General features: G+C 37.3%; 2 protein-coding genes across 2 annotated transcripts in view; one reads left to right on the forward strand and one right to left on the reverse strand.

The window, feature by feature from the left end:
- Positions 1-1,714: 1,714 nt before the first annotated feature.
- LOC146304540 (nuclear receptor subfamily 4 group A member 2-like) lies at positions 1,715-11,419 on the reverse strand. Its single transcript, XM_084713855.1, has 8 exons — positions 11,272-11,419; positions 11,124-11,179; positions 10,013-10,851; positions 6,198-6,327; positions 5,952-6,109; positions 4,794-4,993; positions 4,042-4,220; positions 1,715-2,522 (listed from the first exon to the last, which is right to left on the reverse strand). Exons 3-8 carry the CDS (start codon positions 10,841-10,843, stop codon positions 2,275-2,277), a joined length of 1,746 nt encoding a protein of 581 aa, XP_084569981.1. The 5' UTR covers positions 10,844-10,851; positions 11,124-11,179; positions 11,272-11,419; the 3' UTR covers positions 1,715-2,274.
- Positions 11,420-13,269: 1,850 nt separating this feature from the next.
- Positions 13,270-25,682, forward strand: part of gpd2 (glycerol-3-phosphate dehydrogenase 2 (mitochondrial)) — a 28,679-nt gene continuing 16,266 nt past the window's right edge. Inside the window, exons 1-6 of the mRNA XM_084713731.1 lie at positions 13,270-13,392; positions 17,882-17,991; positions 23,089-23,260; positions 24,102-24,226; positions 24,313-24,410; positions 24,920-25,083. Coding sequence (XP_084569857.1) covers positions 17,890-17,991; positions 23,089-23,260; positions 24,102-24,226; positions 24,313-24,410; positions 24,920-25,083 — 661 coding nt within the window. The 5' untranslated portion in view covers positions 13,270-13,392; positions 17,882-17,889. The remainder of the gene's footprint in view (positions 13,393-17,881; positions 17,992-23,088; positions 23,261-24,101; positions 24,227-24,312; positions 24,411-24,919; positions 25,084-25,682) is intronic.

Genomic DNA, 25,682 nt, shown 5'->3' on the forward strand with positions numbered 1-25,682 from the left:
ACATCGTGCTATTTTTTATTTTTTATTTTTTTTATACAAGACCTTTTTCAAACCATAAAATCAATTCATTCTGCCAGATAGAAAAAAAAAACATGTCACATTGTTGCAGACTGAGGCTGAGTATAAATCAGCAGGGATGATTTAGAAAGATTTAATTTATCCCTGGTGATCTGATTATTATTTAACACATATTTTAATCATATGTTTTCAGTATGTGGTTGCTCAATGGTGTTTTTGAGATGAAAAAAACAAAATTAATTTTAATTAATTTCCTGGAGTAAATTTTAATTTTAAGAATAAAAAAAAAAAGCTTTTGCAACCTTAGAATGAGCAACAGGAGGTGTGAGATTTGATTTACAGCTGTGATCAGCAGCTGTATGCTCATGTATTTCACCTTTTTGCTGAAATCAAGTCTTTTATCTTTACTAACAGCAGCAGAAATGCCAGATCTAACCAACGGGCTGCAGAAATGTCAAGCAGCCAGCGGCTATTAAACACACACTTTGACTCTTGTCTTCATGTCTTGCAAAATGATGTATGAGTGAAATCTGTCTGCTCATGTTTACTGAAAAACCTCTGGAACATATTGTGGTTATCTTGACCTTTGACCTTGACACACACACATATACACATGCAAATATACACCTTAATGCAGAGTTTGATCATGTATTTCCAAACTTTGCCTTTCTTGTATCTTTCTGTGATAAAAAAAAAAAAAGATTTTTACCTGCAATCATACAGCAATTTATTGGAATCTACTAATGTTTATGTAACTACTTAACGTAAATATACAAATTCTAAGTTCATTAACCTTTTCAGAACTAATAAAAATTAGTTCTTCTAACTTGACGTACTAATTTTGTAATGATTCAAAACAAACTGTTGGAGTAAAATAAATTGAGAAAATGTGAAAGAAAACCAAATTTGTTTGCAATGTTCCTTGTTGGCTCAACTTAAATATCTTAAGCTTATTGAACATGTTTTCTCAGGTACAACAATTGAAACATTACAGAATTACCTCAACTTGTCTTTTCACATTCAGCCAACTTAAGAATTTAAATCAGCCTGGACACTAACTTTTTAAAGTTAAAACAAATAGTTAATTTTTTCAGTGTGTTTTTTCTGTGTGAATTTGAGAAAAATGCAAAATGTTAAAAATTGTCAAGCTCTGTCTATTATTTACTAATTTGCAACATCATCTGTATAAGTTGTTTTACAGTATCTTGTATTATTTTATACACCATGTAATCAGGTCTCCCTCGAAAATAAGATATTAATATAACAATCCAACAGACATATTTATGACTGAATAACCTGTTTAAAGGCAGCCAAAATCACTAAATTAGTAACATTTTCTTTAGATTCTGTATATTTCTTTATATATTCACATGTGATTTATTAAAAGGAGGTGTACTTTTAAACTTTCACCAAGACTTCTTCAGAGAAAACAATGAAAGCAACATTTTCCTGTACAAAAAAAACTTATATCTCATGGCAAAACAGACATTACAACTGAAGTTATGAGATTTTACATGACCATCATTAAAGTTAGAGAAATTTTTAAACACAAGGCTGCATCAGATGAATCACTTCACAATAGAAGGTAACCTGCATGCAAAGTTACATAAAAGTACCATAAATGAGATGGTTTTATTTCCTAAACCCTGCCAACTGCGCCACAAGAAACCTTAAATGAATCCAAGTCGAGCAGCAGTAACGGTCATTTATTTATTAAAACATGAACAATATGACAGTTTACTCTGAAAACACAACAGTCTACTGAATATATATTAATCACTAATTATGAAAAACCCAAACATGAGTGTACACGCTCGTATAAAACTGCCTCTGTACAGGCTGGGAAGCAGAAAATAATGTAAAATGGGGTTGACCAGGCAAATTCACCTGCCAAACATACAAAAATAAGATAAAGTAGGGCTATAAACTATTTTGTTTTTCTTGCAGACAGCAGTAAAATTGGTCCTTTTCATCCTCGCATAGTGAAAAAGTCACCATCACCATGTTTTGGTGTTTAAAATCTTGCACCATTCTGTTGCAATAATGAAGAAAATGCAGGTAAGTGGTCACAATTATTGGAATAAATTGGTTTGTGCTCTGATTTTCACTCATTTCGAGGATTTAACAGCCCGATATTGGGATTTTAAAAATGTTTTTTATGCAGTGCACAGATGTCAAACTGTCCGGAATGACTACTGGGATTAAAACAAAGGTGGTCGTCGAGAAAATCGTCCCCGTGTGTGTTGTCTCATGTCTCTAAAATGGCAACGTGTCGAGGAATAACTTATCTATTATTGCAGGCGGCGGCACCAGGTCCTCCAGCTTCAGGTAGAAGATCCTCTGCAGGCCCTGGATGCACAGAGTGCGGAGTTCACGTAGTTTTTCCAACAGTCTGGACAGATGGTTGGACCAGCAGTTTGAGCCTCCGTCTCCGTCCTTCAGACATTTGACGATGTTGTTCTGCAGCTCCTCCACCTTCTTTGGCTCCTTCAGTCCGTGTCGCTCTGCAGGTCCGTCAGGTACAGTTCACACAAACACATCACATTAAATTATTACACAAACATGTTTTTAAAGAGGCTGAACAACCACGAAACAATGACAAAAATAATAACAATAACAATAATATTAATAATAATCATTTAATTATCTTTATATTATTGGAGAAATAAATAAAATATCTATCTATCTATCTATCTATCTAGCTAGCTAACAGTTTTAACTGATTATCCATTAGCCTACTTTGGCTAACTATTTCAACCATGTATTCATTTTCTTCTGTCACATTTACTGATAAGCCTACTTTGTAACAGTTTATTTATTAGCTGACATTTACCTAGTTCACTGTTTATCCATAGACATATTGATAGATAACTATTTCAACCATTATTCATAATTTTAGCTAACTATTTCAGCAGTTTACCATTACTTTCACCTAACAGTTTCAAATGGTCCTTTACTTTAGCTACTTTTTAAAATCATTATCCATCACTTTTAGCTAGCATAACTGTTTCAGCAGATTAGTCTCTATTTAAGCTAACTATTTCAATCTTTTTGCTGTCTCATATTTATTGATTAGCTGTCTTTTTAACAGTTTATTCATTATTACAGTAGCCATCCCCCTTGTTAACCTACTCCCTCCCCCCTCCGTCCCCCAGTCGTGGAGAGAGTGCAGGGGCAGGGGGGTTGTTTAGTTGAATATGTTTTGCTTAGTCTGCCTAACTCATTGTTCCTTTATCTGACTGAGGTTTGTTCATGATGGAATCTGTGGCTCTGACTGTGGCTCTGAATTATCAGTAACCTACCTGTGCTGTGTATTGATAAATCCATGGAGCTGTCCATGGTGCTGAAGCAGCAGACAGATTTGTAATTGTGCTTTTTTCAGTCTTCTGTCGGTTTTGTCTTGGCTCTATAATATTCTCTAAACAATATATTAAAAAAAATATTCTGTACTATATTATAGACAATATACGGGAGTAGAATCACCTTTATGATCGAAGTGAACTGTAGTATTCCTATTAAATTCCTGTTTTATTTACTCATACTATTTAAATGTTTTACAGTCACTGCACATCAAATTGAAAACACTAAGTAACTTCTAATCAAAGGTATAGCAAGTTTAAATCTGTGCCACTGAAAAAACTAACTTGGAAGATTTGTCCTCATAAGAATTAGTACAATGTTTTGTTTTGTAAAATGTACAAAGCACTGACCTTAATATTTGTGAAAATATTAAGAAAACGTTATGTAGGTCTGATGTGTTATTCATGATGCACAGCCAAGAAAAACTTATTCTCACTTAAAGCTGCATATCTGCATAATTTAATGGTAACAGTGCAGATATCTGAATTTGGGATGTTTTTACTTCAAACATTTCTATAAAATACAACAGTAATCTCAATTTCCAAATCCTTTAAAGAAGTCAGACTGGAGTCCCTGAACGCAGCATCAGTCAGAGATGACCCTCGGTATGGACAGAAATCATGAGTTAAGGGTGTCTCTGTTTGTTTATGAGCTTTGTCTCACCGGTGACGAGGGCGAGGGTGCAGATGCAGGAGAAGGTGGACACGTCTAGGTTCATCCTCTGCAGATTAGCGGAGAATTCAACAATGCTGTCGATCCACTCTCCGAAGCCCCGCAGACACTGGAGCCGGTGCCACACCGAGCCGTCGCAGAAGATCAGCTTCCCTTCCTCCGGCTTGGATCTGAAATAGGATGACAGCTTGTGGGACGTGGATATAAACTGCCTGGTTACACTTATACACACACGATCGGTTCAGAGATGACAAAATGCTCCCTATGAAGACAACTGGACTTTATTCAGGTTCTTAAAGACGTTTTGCCTCTTGTCCGAAAGGCTTTAAACCTTTTGTGAATGTCTGGAACTCCTCTTCAGTCAGCTGAGGTGGGAAGTAACTAAGTACAAATACTTAAAGATGAAAACATAAGAGACATGACAGGATGAGACTTGCTGGGACAGCTATTTTTTACTTGTATACTCTGAGTACATTTCAGAGACCAACAAAATGCTCTGTCCTCCTCTTATACATTCCCATGTCCCTCTGGGGCCTCTCCAGCTGTTAATCCCTCTTACATTAGTGCCAAGAAATGCTAGAATAACAAATCAATTCCTCTGTTTTCTTGTGTTTATTGACAGATACATCAACAGACATATTTACGTGCTCAGGACTGACTTCTCACTTGGGGTGCTCTGTCCAGATTAGCTGAGAAAAGAGAAATATCATGTGAGAAGACGGGTCGCTTTCTGTGTTCTTTACCTGTACGACAGTCGTAAAACGAAGAGCTCCAGGAAAGCCGAGTAAAAGAGGAGGTCTTGGTCGTGTTTGGGCAGGGAGGTGAAGCCTGGGATCTTCTGCGCCCAGCCTCGAATCACCTCCATCGATCTGGTCAGGAGGTCATAAAACTGCCGCACGTGCTGAGCGTCGTCTCCCAGCGGGCTTCCTGGACTCTCCTTGACCTAGTGAAAGGTCACCAGTGGGATTAAATCAAAAAGATGGAATATACATCTATTACAGGGATAGTTTGGATTATTTTATGAGGTACTTGTTGATAACCTCCAGTTTGGAGAAGCAGAGACAAGAGACACCAGCACAGAAGCTCAGCAAGGAGCTGCTGCAGCAACATGTATTTTAGACTCTTAAAAAATGGCCTACCTAAAAAAAATCTATATCAGAGAAGCGTCTTGTCTACCACAGCTTTGATCTGTTGATTTGTTTTTGTCTGTGTGACTATGGTGAATCTGAATTATTTTTTTAATTCACACAATAACCAGAAACAAGAAAAAACATCACCAGAAACTTCCATGTTCTGCAAGGTAAAAGTACTGACTTTTCCTATGGAGTTTGGTTGGTTTGGAGAGAGCACTATTATAGCTTATGTAATGGTCAATTTATCTCTGACAGTAAAGTGGCAAAGTGTTTTGTGTGACTTCTGTCTTTTAAAGGGTTAGTTTGGACTAACAGAAGTCACACAATAATACAAACAAACTAACAGATCGAGGCAGTGGTAGACAAACAACTCCTGTGTTCTGCGAGGAAAAATTACTGATTTTTCCTATGGAGTTTGGTTGGTTTGGAGAGAACAATATTTGGCTTCTATAATGGTTGTTTTCTATCAGAGAAGGGTGTCTGACAGCAAGGTAAATTGATGAATATGTATCAAGACGTTACAAAACATAAAAGTCATGAAAGATGAGAAAGACATAAAAGACATAATCAAACAAAAAATGACCTAATAGATGTAACAAAACAAAAAACAATGTAAAAGAGGTAGCAAAATGAAAATGACGTAAAAGACAACAACATTATTGACTGCCATCTACTGTAGGTAATACACTATGGATAAGTACTTCATCCAACCCCACTGCAAATAATCCGAACTATCCCTTTAATGTAAACGATGTCCACACTTCTTACTTTAAAGCAGTCCAGGAGAGAATGTGGAGGGTTCGACTCCACGTGCGCCCTGATGAGGGCGCTCAGGAGGGTGCTGACATGTGAGGACGAGTCTGGCGCAGCTTTAGGTTTGGACGGCAGGCGACCTCTTCGTCCTTTCAGACTGTCTGTCCTCACCACTGCAGGGCGCAAAGAGAAACAGGAGACACCTTGCAGCTTTTGTTTGAAATCAGTTAAATTGGAAAGGTTAAAGGTTAAAGGTTTTACCTTCTTTGACCATCCCCACTGCAAGGCACTTCTGGAAGCGACAATATTGGCATCGGTTCCTCCTGCGTTTGTCCACAGGGCAGCTTTTGGCAGCCAAACACACGTATTTGGCATTTTTTTGTACTGTGCGCTGCAACGAGAAAGAACAAAGTTTAGAAATATAACCTGAGCTTTGGACAGTGTTTATCAGGCTGAGGTCTTGGTGATTATTTCAGTTTGAATTCACGTAGCTCTGAACTTCTTTCAAGTCCACTCCTCTTTTTAATCTGTTCATATGATAAATACACCTGTTTTTTAAGGGTTCTTTGGTTCAGTGGTATCTGCAACTTTACAAGCACAGAGAGACTTACGATTATGTGCTCTAGTTTTACTCTTAAATGTTCTTAGACATTTAAAGACCCTTCCAAAGATCATCATATTGGTTCTACAGAAACCAATATTGTGCTTTAATGCTCTTTTAAGATGCACTGAAAACTGTTACCAAGGTGCAGAAAAAATGATGGTGCTGTATGTATTAGGTGCTTTTAATGCTGCCATTCAAACTTGTCAAGAGGGATGTAACAATATATTGTATATTGCAATATCTCAATAAAAAGATGTCATTAAAAATGTCTCAATATTAGGGACGTAACAATACTAAATAATAAAATGTACACAAATTTATTGCAATGTTAAAACCCAAAGAATGACGTGTATCACATTTTGTAAACATAAAATTAATTTTCCTTTCAACTTAAAGTTTTACAAAATGAAATAAAAGTAAAAGTCAGCCATGACATAAACGTGCAAACAATTGGCATGAATGCTTGAAACATGCAGTAGTCAGTTTATACAATGAAATAAAAATAATAAAATAACATAAATAATCAGGTAATATCAGGATATGGTATTGGGTAGGGATGTAACAATATATTGAATATCGCAATATCGCAGTATTTGCTATATTGCATTTCAATACCTGTTTTTTTTTTTTTTTGTTTTTTGACTGTTTCAAGCATTCAGTCATAAAATAAAACCATAATTAACAATAAAAAATGGTAAAATTACCCATGTAATATCATGGTTGTCATGGTCACAGTCTGGTATCAATATGTGACGTATCGAATATCGTGATGTTGTGATAATATTGTTACATTCAGCCATATTACCTGGTTAATAATTTACTTTATTTTAATATTTTAATTTTATTTTAGAAAATGAGTGCTACATAGTTTTTGTTTAGTAATTTTACGTTTCAATCATTCATTGCCAAAGACTGCACATGTTTGCATACTTTTAATTATATTTTATTAAACAAAGAAACCAGAGGATTAGAAATGCTGTACACATCAGATTTATCATTTATTTTGTTATTTTTCTTAGTTTTTTAATATTGTGATAAATATCATGGACCTTTTGACATTATTGTGTTTTTGGTATCATAACATCCCTAGTGTTGAGCCCTTTTTTTAATCGCAAAATCAGGATATTCAGTGTTTTTTCATCCTTAAAGACAAGCTAAAATGGCAGCATTAAAACCATACAACTACATACAGAACCATCTTTTTTTCCTGCACATTAGGTCCAGTTTTAAGGACATTAAGACAGAATATTGATCTCTGCAGAGCCAATTTCATGGTCTATGGTGAGGGGAACCTCTTTGGAAGGGTCTTGAAAGGTCTTTGGGAAATGGTTCAACACAAAGAACCTTTTTTTTCAGTGCCTTAGTCCCATTTTATGTTCAGACTAAAGTAAAAACCTTTAAATGCTCCTATCTGAAAATTTAACAGCAGCACTCCTGCTCCTGTGGGCCGTCCGAGGCGGTGTAAGGCATTCAGCCGGCGGACAGGGGCAGTCTGGGTAAATACAGGGTCGTGGTCAGTCATAATTTGGAGAATCGCCCCTGGGAATCTCCTTCAGAGAGGGGAAGGGAAGGTTTTTATTCACGGCACGTCGACGGGCCATTTTCATACAGGACATTTGGCCCTAACACGCATGTGTCAAGAGATCAAAACGTGCGTCTGAAGTATAATGTCCAATTTAAGAGGCTGGTCAGAGCTCCCAGTGGCATTTTTAGATTAGAGCTTATTACTCAAATTAAGCTTTAAGCTAGGCGACGGTGTGATCTATGGAGGACTGAAACTGCTAAAATCATAAATAAATGACTCAGTGAATCATTAATTATGCCATTAAATGCACCAAAAATAAAATAAATGCTGAGATTAGTTAATTTGTGTGGCATAATATTTCTGTTTTAACTTCCTTTTGTATTTCTTTGTCCTTCATCCTCCTATGTATAACATTTTTAATTTTCCATGTTTTTTTTCCAGAAGCTTTAAAGTTTTAATTTTATTGAATTTGAAATGACAAGTTGAGGTAATTTTATACTGAGTTTTGTCAACTTAATATTGATTCAGGTGTACTTGAGAAAAGATAGTCAATAAGCTTAAGATATAAAATTTTAAGTTGACTGAATTTGAACAAAACATTTTGAGGTAATTTTACAAGGATTCAAAATAAATAAAGATAATTCAGCTGTGCTTGACAAAACATGTCCAATAAGTTCAAGTTACTAAATTGCTTTTAAATGCCAAAATATTAAGTTGATTAAATTTGAAAAGACAAGTTGCAGCATTTTTGCAATGATTCAAAATGAATAAACTTTTCTAGTCAATTAAACTTGATATAATTTAGTTGTGCTTAACATAAATTGCTCAACAAGCTTAAGATATGAAGTTGAACCAACAACTACAAACAGTTCCAAACAAATTTGATTTTCTTTAACATTTTCTGAGTTTGAGGAGTCAGTTTAAAAAAAATCAAAGAAACTTCATTTCATTTTACATAGAAGAACTTACATCTGTTCCTGTTGGGACTGCCTTAAAATTTTAAGTAGACTGAAATCCAATTTTAGAAGTTCATTACTGCCTGCATTTAAGTCTTGAGATGATGAGATGAATGAATGTACTGTACTGAGTTCAATCAACTCATTAAATCAAGTTTCTAAAGAAACATGATTAGCATGTCAGCAGACTTCCCAGCATGCATTGTGTGAGAGTTAAAACTCACCAGAGACCCCTCATGTTTGTAGTTTGATTAACTGAAAATGAAATAAATTTAATCTATTTGTCTGAAAAAAGGAGCTGACTTTTAAAATTGGCGGAAAATTTTAAGGCAGCCCAGACACTAACTATTTTCAGTTAAAACAAATGTAAAATAACTGTCTGAATAATACATGTCACGACTACAACTGTATTCATTTAAAATTGTCAGTATTAAGATGGCATCAGCTGCCAGAAGCAAATTGTAACATACATAAAAATGCATGTTAAATTTTAGAGATTTTATAAATTAATCAATGCCTTGTATGTTTAATTTGATTTATTTATGTATTATTTTTAATCATTTTATATTTAATGCTAATTAGGTGCGTTGGGTACCATATTAAGTTATTTACAGAGTCCTTTGTGTCTTTATTTTTGATTTTGGCAGTTTCAGTCTTCCATAGTAACAAATAAAATTAGTTGACATTCACTTTTTTTTAACTGTATTAATTCTCTTCAATATATTAAGGATGGCATTGTGTCACACCATCAGCTGTCAGAAGCCTATTTTGTTTGCTTTATTTTTAATAACATTTTTGATGCCTTTATGAAATTATTTATTGAGTCAATTATTTATTTTGGATTATGTCAGTTTCAGTCTTTAAATGGTGAATATAGTCTTTTCTAACAAGTCGAACAAGGTCTCAAATTTGCCTGACAACTGGATTCATTTAGAGTTTTCAGAATCAGCTTGCAAAATTTATTTTTTCATGCAGCTTGAAAACAACAAACCTTGAAGAAACCCTTGCAGCCCTCGCAGGTGCGCACTCCGTAGTGCTGACAGGCTGCGTTATCTCCGCACACGGCGCACAGCCCCTCCGTGCTCAGCGGTCCTCGGCTGGCTGCAGTAGCTGCAGAAGAAGTCTGGTAGTCCATAAAGTGGTGACCGTGTGCGAGCTGCAGCGGGTGATGAAACCCCACTCCGGGCTGCTTCCCGAGGCCAGTGGAGCCCAAAACCCCGGGGCTGTCCAGCGCCTGGTGCGCGTCCAGGTTCATGGACACGTGAAGGGATCCGTCAAACTTCATCTGGCAGGTGGAGAGGCTCTGCTGCTGCGCGTGTTTGAGTGAAAACAGCGAGAATCTGGAGAGAGTGTTCTTTCTGTGAGCTGCTGCCAGATAGTCCTGTCGGAAAGAGTACAGAGAGCCGGAGTCCTCCCATAGGTGCCCGGGTGGAGTCTGGAAGTTGGAGGTGATGGGTGACGGAGAGCGGTAATAATACACGGAGCCCGGGGAAGAGAGCAGCTCCTCAGACTGGTGGTGATGATTCGGCTGATAGCGTGGACACCCGTGCGCGTCCTCCACCTTTACGCACGACAGTTCCCCCTGCACAGGCATCTGGAAGAGACACGGCGGCTTCACGTCGTAGCCGGAGCCATAAGAGTCACCCAGAGGCCCAAAGCTGGGGCCCGAGGTGGCAGCAGAGATTTCACTATTAGTGAGGTCCATGCTGAACTTTACAAACTCCGGCGTGAGGAAGTCGCAGCTGCGCTCTCCGCCGGTGCTCTGAGAGGCTGGGCTGGCTCCTGGTGGAGAGGAGCCGCACTGGGTCTGGACGCACGGCATGACGGCCCCTGCAGACATGGATGCAGTGCAATCAGGGGACAAAGTGGAAAAAGCAGGCAAGTACACTGGAATGTTGCTTGTATCCGATATTAAAGATAGGTTTAAAAATTTTTCTTTGTAGTTTATCTCATGATTAGCTAAAAAAAAGTCAATTGGAAACATATTAGGCGCAAAATTTCCCACTTGTTGACAGACAGAAGACAACTTAAAACTCCTCTAAATCGGACTTAAATGGCTTATTGTGCAGTGCATGAAAAACCAGCGTTATTGTTAACATTACCTTAAAGCTTTAGTTGTCGTATTTTCCAGAAGGTGCTAATTCCCGCTAGACTTCCCCTAGTGTGAAAAAAAGCATCAGAGCATCATTTGCAAGCCTTACGCATGCGATGTCTCCTTAAAGTACTGTAGAAAAATGTAATTTTTAATACCTCAGACGTCCATCCAGTGCAGGAGGACAGTGACCAGTAATTCCATCTCTGCTGGACTGTTTCTCTCGGATCTACTGAAGCTTTAGTCCTCTCGCTGTGTGGAGAGCCGAGGAAATGACTGTTCACTTCACACTGGCTGCCAGTGACACCGACAATGTGCTTTTGTTTACGTGGTGCGCACCAGTGTGCCAAACCCTATTACGCACAAGCCACAGAGGGGCGGGGTGGTGTGTGTGTCTCTCTGTGTGTGTCTGTGTATGTGTGTGTGTGTGTGTGTGTGTGTGTGTGTGGGCCATTGACTGGTGTGGGCACAGAAAGTGGTTCATGTAATTCGGAAATAATGCTGCTTGTGGCCCAGTTTCCTGCAGTTTGCATCATATGTGAGGAATTTTATTGCGATTCTTAAAGCACTTAACATTAAACCTGTTACTGCTACACAAAGCAGATGTGTTTTTATGGTGATGGAGAGATTCAAACTGGATTCTGTGAAGATAAGGAATATGTCCAATAGCTGTTTTTTGATTTGGGGTTGAGGAACATTATTTTACAGCTTAATGGTTTCTGTATATGGGGTGTAGGGGAGACCGGGGATGGTAGAAACACTGTTTCTTTGAGCATCAATAACTCTGTGATTGTTCGTGCTAGATCTCTAAAACTTTGATAGACTGTTCTCATGTTTGTCAACTTCAAATAAACCCAGTTGTTCATCTGCCGCAACTTCACAAATTATATGAGTTAACGTCAAACAAAAACACAAAAGGAATTCCATTGTTACGCCACTACTAAATGTAAGTTGCAACACAGCTGATTTGCTGAATTAACATCAACACTGTACAAAAGGGTCTAAACCTACCATGACTTTAATATTCATCTAATGTAACTCTGTTGCTCTGAGTGTGCACATTACTGTGTGCTCAGACAGCCAAATAACCTCTTTGTTGTTACCAGGGACGCTTGATACTGGATATGCTTGGCTGTGTACATAGCTACTGTTCACATACTGTAGTTCCCTTCATGTTCGTTAAGCTGCAACGAATATCAAGCTAAATCCATTCTAGGCTGATAAGAGGAGCCTTAGCTATAGGTGTGCTATTTATGTTAGCTTTCAAGTTGTACATTATGCTTAATATTTCCTGTTCAGATATGATTATGCAGTATGTGTAACATTATTTGAGCAGTTTTATACTCATAGTTTAATATCTGTTAATTGACAGAAAGCCAGGTTAATAAGTTAAGAAAAGTGATTATATGTTCCTGATGAAAAATAATTCATTACATTTTTACATTTTCACAACTTTAATAATCAGGCATTGAGTGTATCCTAGCTGAATAGGAAACTAATGATTGAGGTACATTAGCTAGCTAGTTTGCTAGCATTTTGTTAACATTAGCTTATTTAAAATAGGAATACACAGTATGTCTCTTTTACAGGTACCCCAGCAATATCCTTTAACCATCTTCAAAATGTGTTTTTCTTTTTAACAAGACAAGTGTAACACATAGCATGTTTAAGTATTAAAAGGATTAATGGTTACTGAGCGAAAAGGGGCAGGACATAGGAAGGTTCAACTTGCCCCAGTCTCCCCTACCCTACCTAATTAAGGCCAGTGTAAACTGGAAAATAAAGATTATATTTTGAGAAGATATCATGGAATTTTATAATTTTACATGCAGTAGAAAATAGCAATTCAATTTTAGAAAATATTTATATGCACTTAAGGGTCAGGAAATACAAAATTAATTCCATTCTGTGTAAATGTTACAGGTTTTATTTTCCCTTCGTGCCTCCTGTTGCTGAAAGACAGAGAAAACGACAGCTGGTGGCATTTCTCCCTCTTTATTATTATCCTCAAGGAGAGGATGGAGGGGAAGCTCGCGTTGCGCAATCTTGTCCGCACCTTACGTCAACAATGTGGCACCGCCTCCCCTCGAACGCCATTGGACGAGCTCAGCGGAGGGCTGCGCTCTGATTGGCTCTGCGCCGCGTCACTCCCGGCCTGCTCAGCTTCCTGGTTGTAGCTGTCAAACACAGGCAACGGGTTTGGATAACAACCGATGTCCTTAGTCGCCGCCCTGCATCGCCCCGAGCGAGTTAAATTCGGCCACAAAACAAGAAATCCTGTAAGTGGAAATGACTGTTGTGTCAGCGAGTGTGTTTTGGGCAATTTTAAACATGTCTAACTAAGAATTAACCCTGTGTTTGTATTGGCTGAGAGCCAAAAAAGCAGAGCAACATCTGCGAGTCTATGGCAACGAAGGAATAACCTCTTCTCCTTAGTGGTTGTAGCTAAGGACATGCCTGCTTAATATGTGAATTTTTGTTATTTAAAAACGTCAAATTGCTTAATTTTTTCCATACAAGAATAGCCTCTTCCTGTGGAGGTGTGTGAGTCGTCTTTTTCATAAGGAGAGGAGCTTATTCGTGACTGTTAAGACGAAGCTTATTGTTGGTTTGACATTTTAATCCACAGTAAGATGTCAGTTTTAAATAACATCGACTTCCTTCTTCGTGTGTGGCGGATATAAAACAGTATAGCAAAACGTTGGACCTCACCTGACGCCATAAATCAATATACTACCACCTGCTGTTCAAAGCTAACCTGCCGTGTGGGATTTTTTTCAGTAGGGATTCCCAGGTATCCTTTGAAATACATTGGCCTAAAAATAGCAAAAATGTCAGTGGACTTTCGCCATGTGTTTCATGCACATTACAACCAGGAAGCCCCCTCCCCTGCTGACTCATAGTGAGTCTGCAGGCTGATGTATGCATCATCATCATGAGGAAGAGTAGTTGAGTTTACTGGTTATGTCACTCACTTTGTATCAGCTTTGACAGTTTTAGTGGTTCAGCTGGCTGAACTACATCTATCAACATGCTCAAGTCAAAAATCCTCCTCAGGGCTAATTATTGTCATATTTGGCCTTTTATAGTGTCCAGTAATGAGCAGCCTGTGAGAGGGTGTGAAAGTGTGTGGTATGCCACAGAGCCGGGTTTGGTTTCATGGTTTTTTTGAAGGCCAATGTATTTATATTGAAGCTCAGTAGTGGTTTAACGCAGATTTAAACGTGTTATGTGTAATAAAATTGTCATAATATTAGGGGTGTAAAAATATCTATACAGTTTATCTTATAATAACTAATATCTTCATACTATTTATCCTAAAATTAAATTTTCCATACTTACTTACAGTATTGTAATACATTGCAATATTATGAATCGTAACCCCTGTATCACGATACATATCATATTGTATTTTTTTTTTTATTTTAAACTTTGATACAGTACTAAAGAACGTTACTCTATACCTCTTATGACGCTGGGTGATAATCTTATTGTTTCGTGAATGTTTCTTTAAACAGTTTGTGCTTCATGAATTATTATTTCATGCAGGTTAACTAATGTGCCCCTAAAATTGTTAAAATTATAAAGAGGCATGCATTTTGTGTCTTATAAATTATTAATGATAAATTGATTAGCAATTAACAGTTAAGGAAAAGGCACAAAATTTGAATTCCTAGTCTCCAGAACATATTCATGAGACAACAGTTGCAGCCTCCAGCTGTCTCACTCAGACAGACGTGGACACAGTGTTGACATCACATGTTGATTATCCACAAGGTTGCACAGTGGTGTGTGTATTTGAGCATAACCACAGTGACACAATCAGGAAATAACATTTTATTTCTCTGACTCACTGGATTTTATTGCTCTCAGCGATCCTTCTCCATATTCAGTCCCTACCTTGCATGACCACAGCTGCGTGCTCTCTCTCTTTCTTTGTAAGACAGAGTAAACTGCCTGTTTAAAAGAAACACTGAGTGTCTTAGGTTCGCCTAAAGCAGGGGTCTGCAACCTGAATTTTTTTTCAGCATTATACTTTTCATTTATCTTTGTAGGTCTAAAATGATTCTTACATTTTCCAATTGTAAAAATGTTCAGCCTATACTGCCTGTTCTCAACTCAAGTGTGCGTCATGGCCTACAGCACCTTTTCCACTAAATTTTGCTGGGGGAATATCCTGCATAATTTGATGCATTTAGAAAGAGCAACTGACAAATCTTACTTAGTCTACCTTTAAAGCTAAATTTTAACTTATAATTGTACATTGTCATTGTATTTTGTTCAGCTTCAGAAGGAGATCTTTTGCATTGCAGGCTGATATTTAGTAATGATCATTTCTGAGAGATCAGCACTTAAAATAGCTTAATGACTATCACAGGACATTGAAATCTTCTGTCGCAATCATACTCAATGAGAGCTATAATTACATTTCAGTCATATACTGCAGCTCACAGCTTTAGCATCTAACATATGTAGGTATGGTATAATATATTGCACAATGCAGTTTCAGTTCTGTGGAGAAGCTGCTTTATAACAGGCAATGAAAGAGGATAAACCAAAGTACTCATTTATAATCAGACATCCCATGAAACTTAGGTAAACGGTTTTACATTTCTGCAGTTCAACAGTTGTGTCAAGTGACATATTATAATTTAATTTGTTTTTTCGGTGCTAATACTGGCTGACACAATATTATGCTACTTGTAATAGGTCATTAGTTACACCAAACTGGTTGTTGACATTTGTGCCATCTGTAGCCGCTGTTTTATGAAAATGCATTAGAATCTGCTCCAGCGTATGCCACTCCCTGGAAACCTTTATTCAAAGTACTCAACACTTTTCTGGGCGGCCCCTGGTGGGATTTTAGGCGTTCCTCGCCCTGCCAGAGCTGGTGTCATGTTCTGCTCGTTATGGTGCACGCAGGGTCATTATCCTTGCAGTTGCTCAATAATAAACTGCAAATGTAATGTGTGTTTATTCTGTCCAATTTATCTGCTTCTGGACAGGGTCGAGTTTAGATTTTTCTGTTGCATATTAACCTGTTTGCAGTCCTATCATTTATATTTATTTGCAGCATTTTGACCTTTTAACATAATGCTCTGACTTGGAAACTTTTTCAATAAGTGTTTTAAACAGATCTGAAAGAATTAGTAGATGAATTATATGCAAAATATTTAATAATTATTCAGTGTTGTCAGTTATTTTTAAAGCAAAAATGCCACATATTCCCTTGTTTCACCTTCTCAAACGTGCAGATCTGCTGCTTTTCTTTGCCCGACATGACACTAAACTGAAGATTTTTAGGTTTTCGAGTGTTGTTTGGACAAAACAAACATTTTCTAGATGTTCCTTTAACATGTTTTACTATTTTCTGATATATTATAGACCAAATGAACCATTATTTGGCAAATTAATCAAACAAAGTTAGTTTGTTAGTGGCAGCCCCAGTTTCAAATGAAATCATTAAATCAGATTATAACAGAAGTTATTTCAATGCACTTTACTTAATATTTGGGGATACTAGCATTTTTTATCGTCTGTTAATATGTCAGTCATTTTCTTGTTTAATCAATGAGTTGTTTGGTCTTTAAAATGTAAGAAAATTGTGAAAAATGTTGATCAGTCTTTCCCAAAGCCCAAGATGATGTCCTCAAATGTCCTGCTTTTTCCACCAACCCAAAGATATTCACTTTACTGTCACAGAGGACAAAATAAACCAGAAAAATATTCAAATTTAAGAAGATGAAATAGATCATTTAGCCTTTTTTTCTTTGAAACAAAATGCTCTAACTGATTAATCAACTGTCAAAATAGTCTATAATTAATTTAGTAAATAATTTAACAATTAATTGTTGCAGCTCTTGTAGATTTTTTTGTCTTTCATGATGGTGAACTGAATATTTTTAGGTTTTGGATTGTTGTTTGGACAAAGCAAAAAAAAAAAGAAAGATGTCACCTTAAGCATTTTAAACTATTTTCTGGCATTTTAAAGAACAGTTGTTTGGAGATTAATTAATGAAAATGATAGGTTAGTTAGTTGTTTAGTCGCAGGCCCAGTGTCAAACAAGTATAATTATATTATTATTGGCCAAAAGTTTTTGGACACTCAAAGTTTCTTGTTTCTTGTGTTACTACAAAGCATGAAGAACAAAAACTTTATGAGTCATTTTATGTTACTGATTATTTACATTCGTTGCACAGAGTGAATGATGCTGCATAGCTGGACAAACATGATTTTTCAAAAGGTGCAGCTGACAGCCATTTTCATTATTGATTAATCTGTCAATTATTATTTTTTCAGCTAATCAATTTGTCTGGTGTCGTGTTTTAAATGTCAGAAATAATCACAAACTCCCATCACCAGTCATCAGTGACAAAATACAACATTTAAAGACGTTACTTTGGAATTTAATGGGCAGTTTTCCTTTTTTTTTCTGATGATTAATTGACCAAATGATTAATTGGGAAAAATTTGGGCGGATTAATCGATAACAAAGATGCAGCTCTGGACTCTGAGTGTTGAAAGTTTCCGCTCAGTCTGTGCAGCAGGTGACATAAACACAGTGCTCCTCTCCACACCTTCCCCACGTGAACTTCTCTCGCCGTCTGTCTCTTTCAGCCTGACTTGCAGCTTTTTGGACCCTCCCACCCCCCTTACCTGCCCCCTCAGACTCGCATGCCTCCTTCACATGATCACCTGTCATGTCAGAGCCTTATAACCCGGCCGTCTCTGCTCTGTCTCCTCACTGCACTTTACTGTCTCCGCAGGGCCCACGATGGCGTTCAGGAAGGCTCTGAAACGGACGGCGATCTTAGGCGGCGGGGCGGTCGCCGCAGTTTTCGGCCTCTCGCAGCTGGTCGAGTACAGAAAGACGCAGGTAAGTCGATGGAAGATGCTGCCACTGCTCAATCTGTGTCGCTTTAGCAAATGTTTGCTTTTGTTTTTTGTTGCATGAGTTTGCGAGAACTCCAGTTTTGCAGGATTTGACAGAACTGAAGGCTTCTGTTGTCATTTTTTGTTTACATATTCATAATGGCTTCCTGTATGTGCTGCTTCATGTGGTTTTCTGCCCTGACAGGTAAAATTCAGGGACAAACTTTAATTATTTCAATTTTTTAGGTGTGTCAACAGCACAGTTTTTAGAAAAGCATTTCATTTGTTCTGAACACAGTGTATAAAGAGGAGGGAGGAGCAGCCTTTCAGGGCATGTCCTGTCTAGATGTTGGTATGTGCTTACTGTGGTCTCCAGGGTGTATGTTTTGTTTTTTATTGGATGATTTCCAGGAGGCATCAGCTCACATGCAAGCATGGAAGCACTGGATCCCAAACTGCTCAGAAACGATGATAAAATGAACATGTTCTCTTTGCACCAGCAGCTTTTTTGCATTGTGGTAAAAACTCTTTTGAAACTAACCACCTCTGATTGTTTTTCTTCCGTTTCCTGGTTCAATACAAGGAAACTAAAAAAAAAAGAGGAAGGGACATTACATCACTCTGGAACATACTATGCTGCATACTTTGGTGTCACTTCAGTAGCCTGGGGGAGATGTAGTGTCAGTCGTGCTATTTGGAGACCAACAGCAAATAAACGAATGCACACAGTTGGAAAAATCAGTCAGTTTAGGCATTTCTTCATCTACAGATCCTTAAAAGTCTAAAATCAAATCATCTGAATTTTAGGGCCTGACATGTCATAAAATGTCTTAAATTTGATTTAAAGAAAAATCTCTAATATGTTTACTGTAATAAATCATAAAATGACAAGGATATGACATCATAGATTTGGAGAAACATGCTAAGTGTTTCAAATTTCCACATTAATTATAGTTCAAAGTTGCATTCACTTCAGTCTGGCTTTTAAATTTGTTTTTGGGAAAGATTTGTATTAATCACACTGTACCGACAGCAAAACAAAACCGACATGGAACCAAACTCTACAGGAGCAAAGTTATAACTGTCAGTTGTCTGTCAATGTAAAAAATACACAGTGTAGAGTGACTGTCTGGCTCACTACCTGCCAAAGTTCATTAACATTTTGCTCAATTTTATTGTTATAAACTTCTACTCCTTCTAAAAGAGCATTAATGATTTCTTAAGATGCTTCTCCATGCATCTCACATAATCCTCAATAGAACTGGCACTGAAGTCTGACACCAGTGATGTAATGACTCTTACTTATTTTAATAAAATCACTGTTGTTCATTAATTATAATGGAGGAATTGAGGACAACTTGTTCAAAGAGTTTTAGGTGGGATGGCTGTTTCACATTTGTTCCTTCAAAACAAAGTAATAAACTCAAGTGTCACCGGTGTTTTTAATTCAGGGAGATGTTAAGTTTTGCATCATGGGAATAAACTGGGAATCTTTTTAATGAAAAGTTCTACATTGTGGGAAACAAGTTTATTTGCTTTCTTGCTGAGAGTTAGGGCAGGTTCAGACCTAAAGGTCCAGCTCCTGAAGTTTCCAGCTGCTGAACCCACACACTGATGATTGATGATGTTTCAGCCAGACTAAACAAAGTTAGGGTGAACACGGCTCTAACATGAAAAAAATGATATCACTCTCATATCTGTACTGTAATTATGAAGCTCTGCCTACAGCGGGCTAACTTAGCTTAGAATAAAGACTGGAACCAGTTGTCAGGCAGCCAGTGTAGACTCCAGGCTCTTTGTGCTAAGCTAAGCTAGCTGGCTGTGGCTTCACACTTCACACCCAGCAAGAAGAGAAATAAGGTTATTTCTCAAAATGTGGAACTTATCTGGGAGCTAGGGGGGAGGGGGTAGTTTCTCCTAGTAATGGTTGCCTTGGCAACAGGGCTATACATCACCTCGTCTCTAGCTAAACTGATTCTTTTGAAGAGGTTTATGAATATAGAAAAAAAATCTTGTGTTTTGAACACAAAACATGCCATATCATATATTAAGAAACATGTATTTAATCCGATTATTGTGCTTATTTTGTAACATATACAGTAAATTATGATTTTTCATGTATTACTTGTTTGATGTAATGTAAGATTTGTTTTTATTGACACTTAAATCCCCAAACCTGCCAGACTGACTCATTCTGAACGGGATAGTTTGGATCATTTGAAGTGGGTTTCTGTGAGGTACTTATCCATAGTTAGTTTATTACCTGCAGTAGATGGTGGTTGACAAGCCCTGTGTAAGTATACACCATATTTAGAACATTTTTACCACTTTACTTTGCTGCCATTTTGAACGGGAACCTTTAGATAAACCAAATATAGCTCTTACCAAAAACAGCCAAACGCTATTGGCAAAATCAGTCATTTTACCTCACAGAACACAGGAGTTGCTGGTCTTTCATTGCTTTGATTGGTTAGTTTGTTGGTGTTGGTGTGTGACTGAACAGATCAAGGCAGTGGTACACAAGCAACTCCTGTGTTCTGTGAGGTTAAATTACTGATTTTATCAATGGAGTTTGGTTTGTTTGGAAAGAGCGATATCTGGCTTATATAACAGTATTTTCTAGCAGTGTAAAGCAATGAAAATATTGTAAATACAGTGTACACTGAGACTGATTTAGTTTTTTTTCTCTGGCTAAAATGCAGAGCCCTGTCCCCTGTAGATAACACACTAACTGTGGACAAATACCTCATAAACCCCTACTTCAAATAATCCAAATGATCCCTTTAAACAGCCTTTTTAAGTGGACTGCAAATGATATTTAGCTGCTTGATAATGTAGATGGACATTGACAACACCATAAATTTGAGGAATGAAGAAAATGCACATGCTCAGAGAACAATAGGCCAAGTTATACTGGTATTTGAAGTGTCACCTCATGACTGGTGACACAGGGAACACTGCTGGCCTTGAGAGACACCAGTTTCTGTCTCACTGGCTCGGCCACGCAGCTCAGCCGCCTTTGAGCTGGACAAGCAGCTGTGTTTCCCCTGACCTCTGACCTGACGTAGGCCTATTTTAGGCACCCCTCTCATCTACATACCAGACTTTATTTGACTGTACAACCTAACGTGAACTTTGTTTTGTGTCCTGGCGCGATAATGTCTTCTCTTGCCCACCGTCGTCCTCTCAACCAAGCATGGATTGGTAAGCAAGAAGTCGACCCTGATGAAATATAATTATTTTCACAATAGTTTGTAATCATGCATGCCTTCTAATCCCAGTAATTGCAATGCTGATGAGATGAATGTCCGTCTTGTCTCCTTTAGCAAGGGCATATGGCTTGGAGAAGTTTTCAAGACAGCGGCCGATTGGCTATTAGCATGGGCCTTCACTGTCTTAACTTGATTACGGGGGGCACGGTGGCTCTTAATTCCGTGGCGGAGTTTGTCTGTGTGCATCATCAAAAATAGACAATGATTATATCATCGTCTTGTTTGCGGCTGCAGACCTAAATTACAAACGCCTGCTTGTATTTGCAAGTCAAATGCCACGTTTGCTTCAAAGCAGCTTGATGCAATCATTTAGCTTGAACCTGCTAAATAGAAAAATGAATAAATATTTCATTAGAAGTGAAATCCCACATCCTCACATCAGAGGGGGAGCTGTGCTTTTTTTTATTGTGGTTGTGATTATTTCTTCCAATTAATTATTTTGCTAATCAAACAGTGAATATAAGTGATGTTCAGAGATGTTCAGAGGCTGGATTGCAATTTTATTTTATTTTTTTGTGGGTTTTGGTGACGCTGAGCAGCATGTTGCAGCAGATAGTAACCCTCAACAAACTTTGCTTTGCCACTAATGACATCAAGAATATATTTTCATTTTTTGAAAAGCAACACTTCACTTAGAAACTAGAGGTGAAAATGAGACATCATAAACACACCATGATCTCATTTTTACTGCCAAGAATAGCTTCAACAAACTAATCTAAAGTAAAAGTAAAAGTATGTATAAAAACTACTTCTATCAACAACTATCTAAAGTACTCATTTTGATTTTATATCGTTATGGTATAAATTTAAACACCTCTTTAAGGTTCAGATTAGTTTTTACTCTTAATGTAGATTAAATTTAATTCAAAAACTTTGATCTCTAATTTAAACTGTGATCCAGTTTTAACTTTAAACTTACACCTGAGAAAGTTTAAGTTTTAAAATGGCACTTTTTTTGAGATTGAGAAAAAGAATTGTTAGCTAGTTAGCTAAAGAATTGTTGTTGTTGTTGTTTGAAGGTATATTGTTTCCTACTTAGCTAAAAAAAAGAAAGAAAAAAACATAACATTGTTTCCTAGCTTATAAAAAAGCAAAACAAACCATTGCATTGTTTGGTAGCTCACTAAAAAAGAAAACGAAACATAACATTGTTTGCTAGCCAGGTTAAAAGTTAAAAAAACAAAAAAAGCTTATATTGTTTGCCAGCTGTAAAACTCAATATCTTGTACATACTTTGGTTGCAGTTCTTAAAAACAAACAAACAAAAAAATAAAATATTTAGTATTTCAACTCTCACTATCAATAAAGGCTGAAAAGTAAAAATAAAATCTAGAGGATTATTATCCAAACTGCTTGTTTCTGTTTATTAATGTAAAATAATGAATGTTGTTATAATATATAAAAGTTTTTTTTCAAGCTTTGGCATCAGTTTTGAGTAAGTTTTTTAATAATAGAGTGATTTATGTACTTCTAGGCTTCTGTACATGAAGCTGTATGTCTTACAGTAATCTCATTATACATCACGCCAAATCCATAATGTATTAAAATGATTGCAAGTCATTATGCATTATATCACATGTAATTTTATGAGGTGATTGTAATGCAAGAATAATGCATAAGCACACTGAGAATGTGCTCACAGTGTGTTTATGATGTCTCAGAACTCACCTCAAAGGAAAGTGTTGCTCATTGTTTAACATTTGTTTTGCCTTTTATTCTTTTAACATAGAGTTTAACATAGAGTTTAAATAGAAATTAACACAGAATCTAAATTTTTTGGTATATAGATTAATTTTGAAGTTAAGTCAGTGTGTTTTTGTCACATCCAGGCCCGGTTAGCCCACGTGGCGGCAGAAGCAGAGCTGAAGGCTCCCTTCGCAGACGAGCTTCCCTCTCGGCAGGCGCAGCTCGCGGTGCTGCAGAACACAGAGGAGTTTGATGTTCTGGTGGTCGGAGGAGGAGCCACAGGTGTAGGATGTGCCTTAGACGCTGTCACACGCAGTAAGATCTCTCTCAGACACACAGAACAAGTTTCCAGCTCTTTTAAGTGTCTTTAGTGAGTCATCATTGAAGGAGGGAAACGCCTCGCAGGCTGCTAACCCTCCTGTATGTCAACTGTTATAACTGTAAATACCCTGAAGGAACATGTATCAGAACTGTGGTCATATAGAAGTTATTGGTACATATTTCTGCTGTGTACTTTTTCCACACTGGAGTTATGCATATATAGTACTATGATGCAGATGAACTTTAAACAGGACTTCTCTCCAACTTCTCAGCAGAATCATGTCATGATAGTACATTAGTTCACCTGTAAAGCTGTTTGGAAAATTCTCTTCCTTTTTCAACTAAATAATCCATTTGAAAACTCTGAATGCTGCAGGAAAGGGCCGTCTCTTTTGAATGTGTTATAAAAAGTTTTGGAGAAGATGGGTTTTTGCAGGAGGGAGGCTGTTTATTGGCGAATCTTACTGCAAATTTTTCAGTGCTTTAATTTGGGATAATATTGGCTTTAAAATAAAATACTGGTATAGATCCAAATTGAATATTTCTGCGATGTAACAGATAAAACAAAACATTGCATTGTTTGTTAAAAAAGAGAAAAAGTTTGTTAGATCACTAAGAACGAAAAAGAGACGTTAAATTGTTTGCTAGCTCGCTAAAAAGTTTTTTAAAAAAGTTTTATTGTTTGCTGGTTGACTGAAAAGAATAAAGGTTACATTGTTTGCTAGCTATGACAGTTTAATTCTGTGGTGTGGAGGTTTTTTGAGTCCACACCTGAATCAAATAGTCCAATAACACGTATCCCAAACTGTTCTGGTTGTGATTTTTCTTCCTCCAGACCTCAAGACTGCCCTCGTAGAGCGAAGTGATTTCTCTTCAGGGACCAGCAGTCGGAGTACAAAACTGATCCACGGTGGAGTCCGCTACCTCCAAAAGGCCATCATGCAGTTAGACTACGACCAGGTTCTTCTTCCACCTCCTTTTTTGTTCATTATCTCCATCCGCTGCTCCTCTTTGTCCTCATCATCTTCTTCTCTCCTCTGGAACAGTACATGATGGTCAAAGAGGCACTCCACGAGCGAGCCAACCTCCTGGAAATCGCACCTCACTTGTCCGCACCGCTACCCATCATGCTTCCTGTTTACAAGTACGTGTCGGATTTATACAATATGAAACATGTACAAGATGTGGGGAAAATAGCACAAACAAGCATGTGGATAATACTTGGTTTGTTAGCATGATGCTTTTAATCTTTTAACTGAAGGAAACTGAAGTTATTTATCTGGATGGAACACCAACTTCTGAATGTTTGTTGTTGTCTTTAATGACCAAAAAAGGGTCAACAATGTATAATACATGACAAGATGAAAACCATGTTAAAAGATGAAAATGATGTAGAAAAACATTACAAAACATTAAAAGACAGATGTAAAAGTCTACGCAAAAGACATAACAAGACAAAACAGACAGGGAGGGAGACTCAGTCGTGGAGAAAAAGTGAAGTTCAGTTAGTTTTACACAGAAACAGCCAGTAGAAATGTCCTTTCTTCTACTTTTACCAGAGTATTTTTACACAAGTATCTGTACTCCTACTTGAGTAGAAATCAGTGTGTTCTTTTGCCTCCTCTGACTTTAATCCCTGTCTTTATTTCCAAGATGGTGGCAGTTGCCTTACTACTGGGCAGGGATCAAGATGTACGACGTGGTGGCCGGGATCCACTGCCTGAAGAGCAGCTACGTCCTCAGCAAGTCCAAGGCCTTGGAGCTTTTCCCCATGCTGAAGAAAGACAAGCTGGTGGGAGCCATCGTCTACTACGACGGTGAGTCAAAGCTCGGTTTTCTTGCCCGCAGGAGCCTCTTTGCTTCACTTTTTAATTAGGTATTTTCACACTGGCATGTGTGGACAGTGATCTAAAAGGCATGCTTCGTTTGTTGATTCATTAGTCATCTCTTTATTTTCTGTAAACATGAACAAGGCAGCTGAGTCAGCCTTGTTGCCCTTTTCTACTGTTTTTCTTCTTGTTATTCCAATGACAATGAATTAGGTCAGTTAATTGATTTATGAATATTAGTATTAACCTTTTGAGTACATCTCTGGAACTGATAACAGACCTTTGTGTCGAGTATCTGTCATGATTTAAACAGCCTTTTGAAAATGATGAACTGATCATGAAAATAATCTAATTTTATTTCAGTGTTTTACATTTCTTGTCCTAAACACCTTAAGTCTTGTAGCTCTTTTGTGGGAAAACTTCTCTGTCGTACAGTTTGACTGACAACTTCAACATCAGTAAGCACCAAAATGAGGTGAAATTTAAAAAGAATAGGATTTCATCAACACATATTTGAAAAACTAGAAATTTCTCGCTCAGATTCTGCTTGTGAATAAACTGTAATATTGTGGAAATTGTGCAGAAAT

The sequence above is a fragment of the Lutjanus erythropterus genome, chromosome 24, assembly GCF_056507025.1.
Source record: "Lutjanus erythropterus isolate fLutEry1 chromosome 24, fLutEry1.hap2, whole genome shotgun sequence".
Lineage (NCBI taxonomy): Eukaryota > Metazoa > Chordata > Actinopteri > Lutjaniformes > Lutjanidae > Lutjanus > Lutjanus erythropterus.

Bases quoted from the DNA above. Each gene is read 5' to 3' on its own strand.
- LOC146304540 (XM_084713855.1), bottom strand. From the start codon at position 10,843: ATGCCGTGCGTCCAGACCCAGTGCGGCTCCTCTCCACCAGGAGCCAGC. The intron at 6,328-10,012 runs GTTTGTTGTTTT...TTCTCGTTGCAG, and splicing joins GCTGCAAGGGTTTCTTCAAG to CGCACAGTACAAAAAAATGC. The intron at 4,994-5,951 runs GTAAGAAGTGTG...ACCTTTCACTAG, and splicing joins CTCTCCTGGACTGCTTTAAA to GTCAAGGAGAGTCCAGGAAG.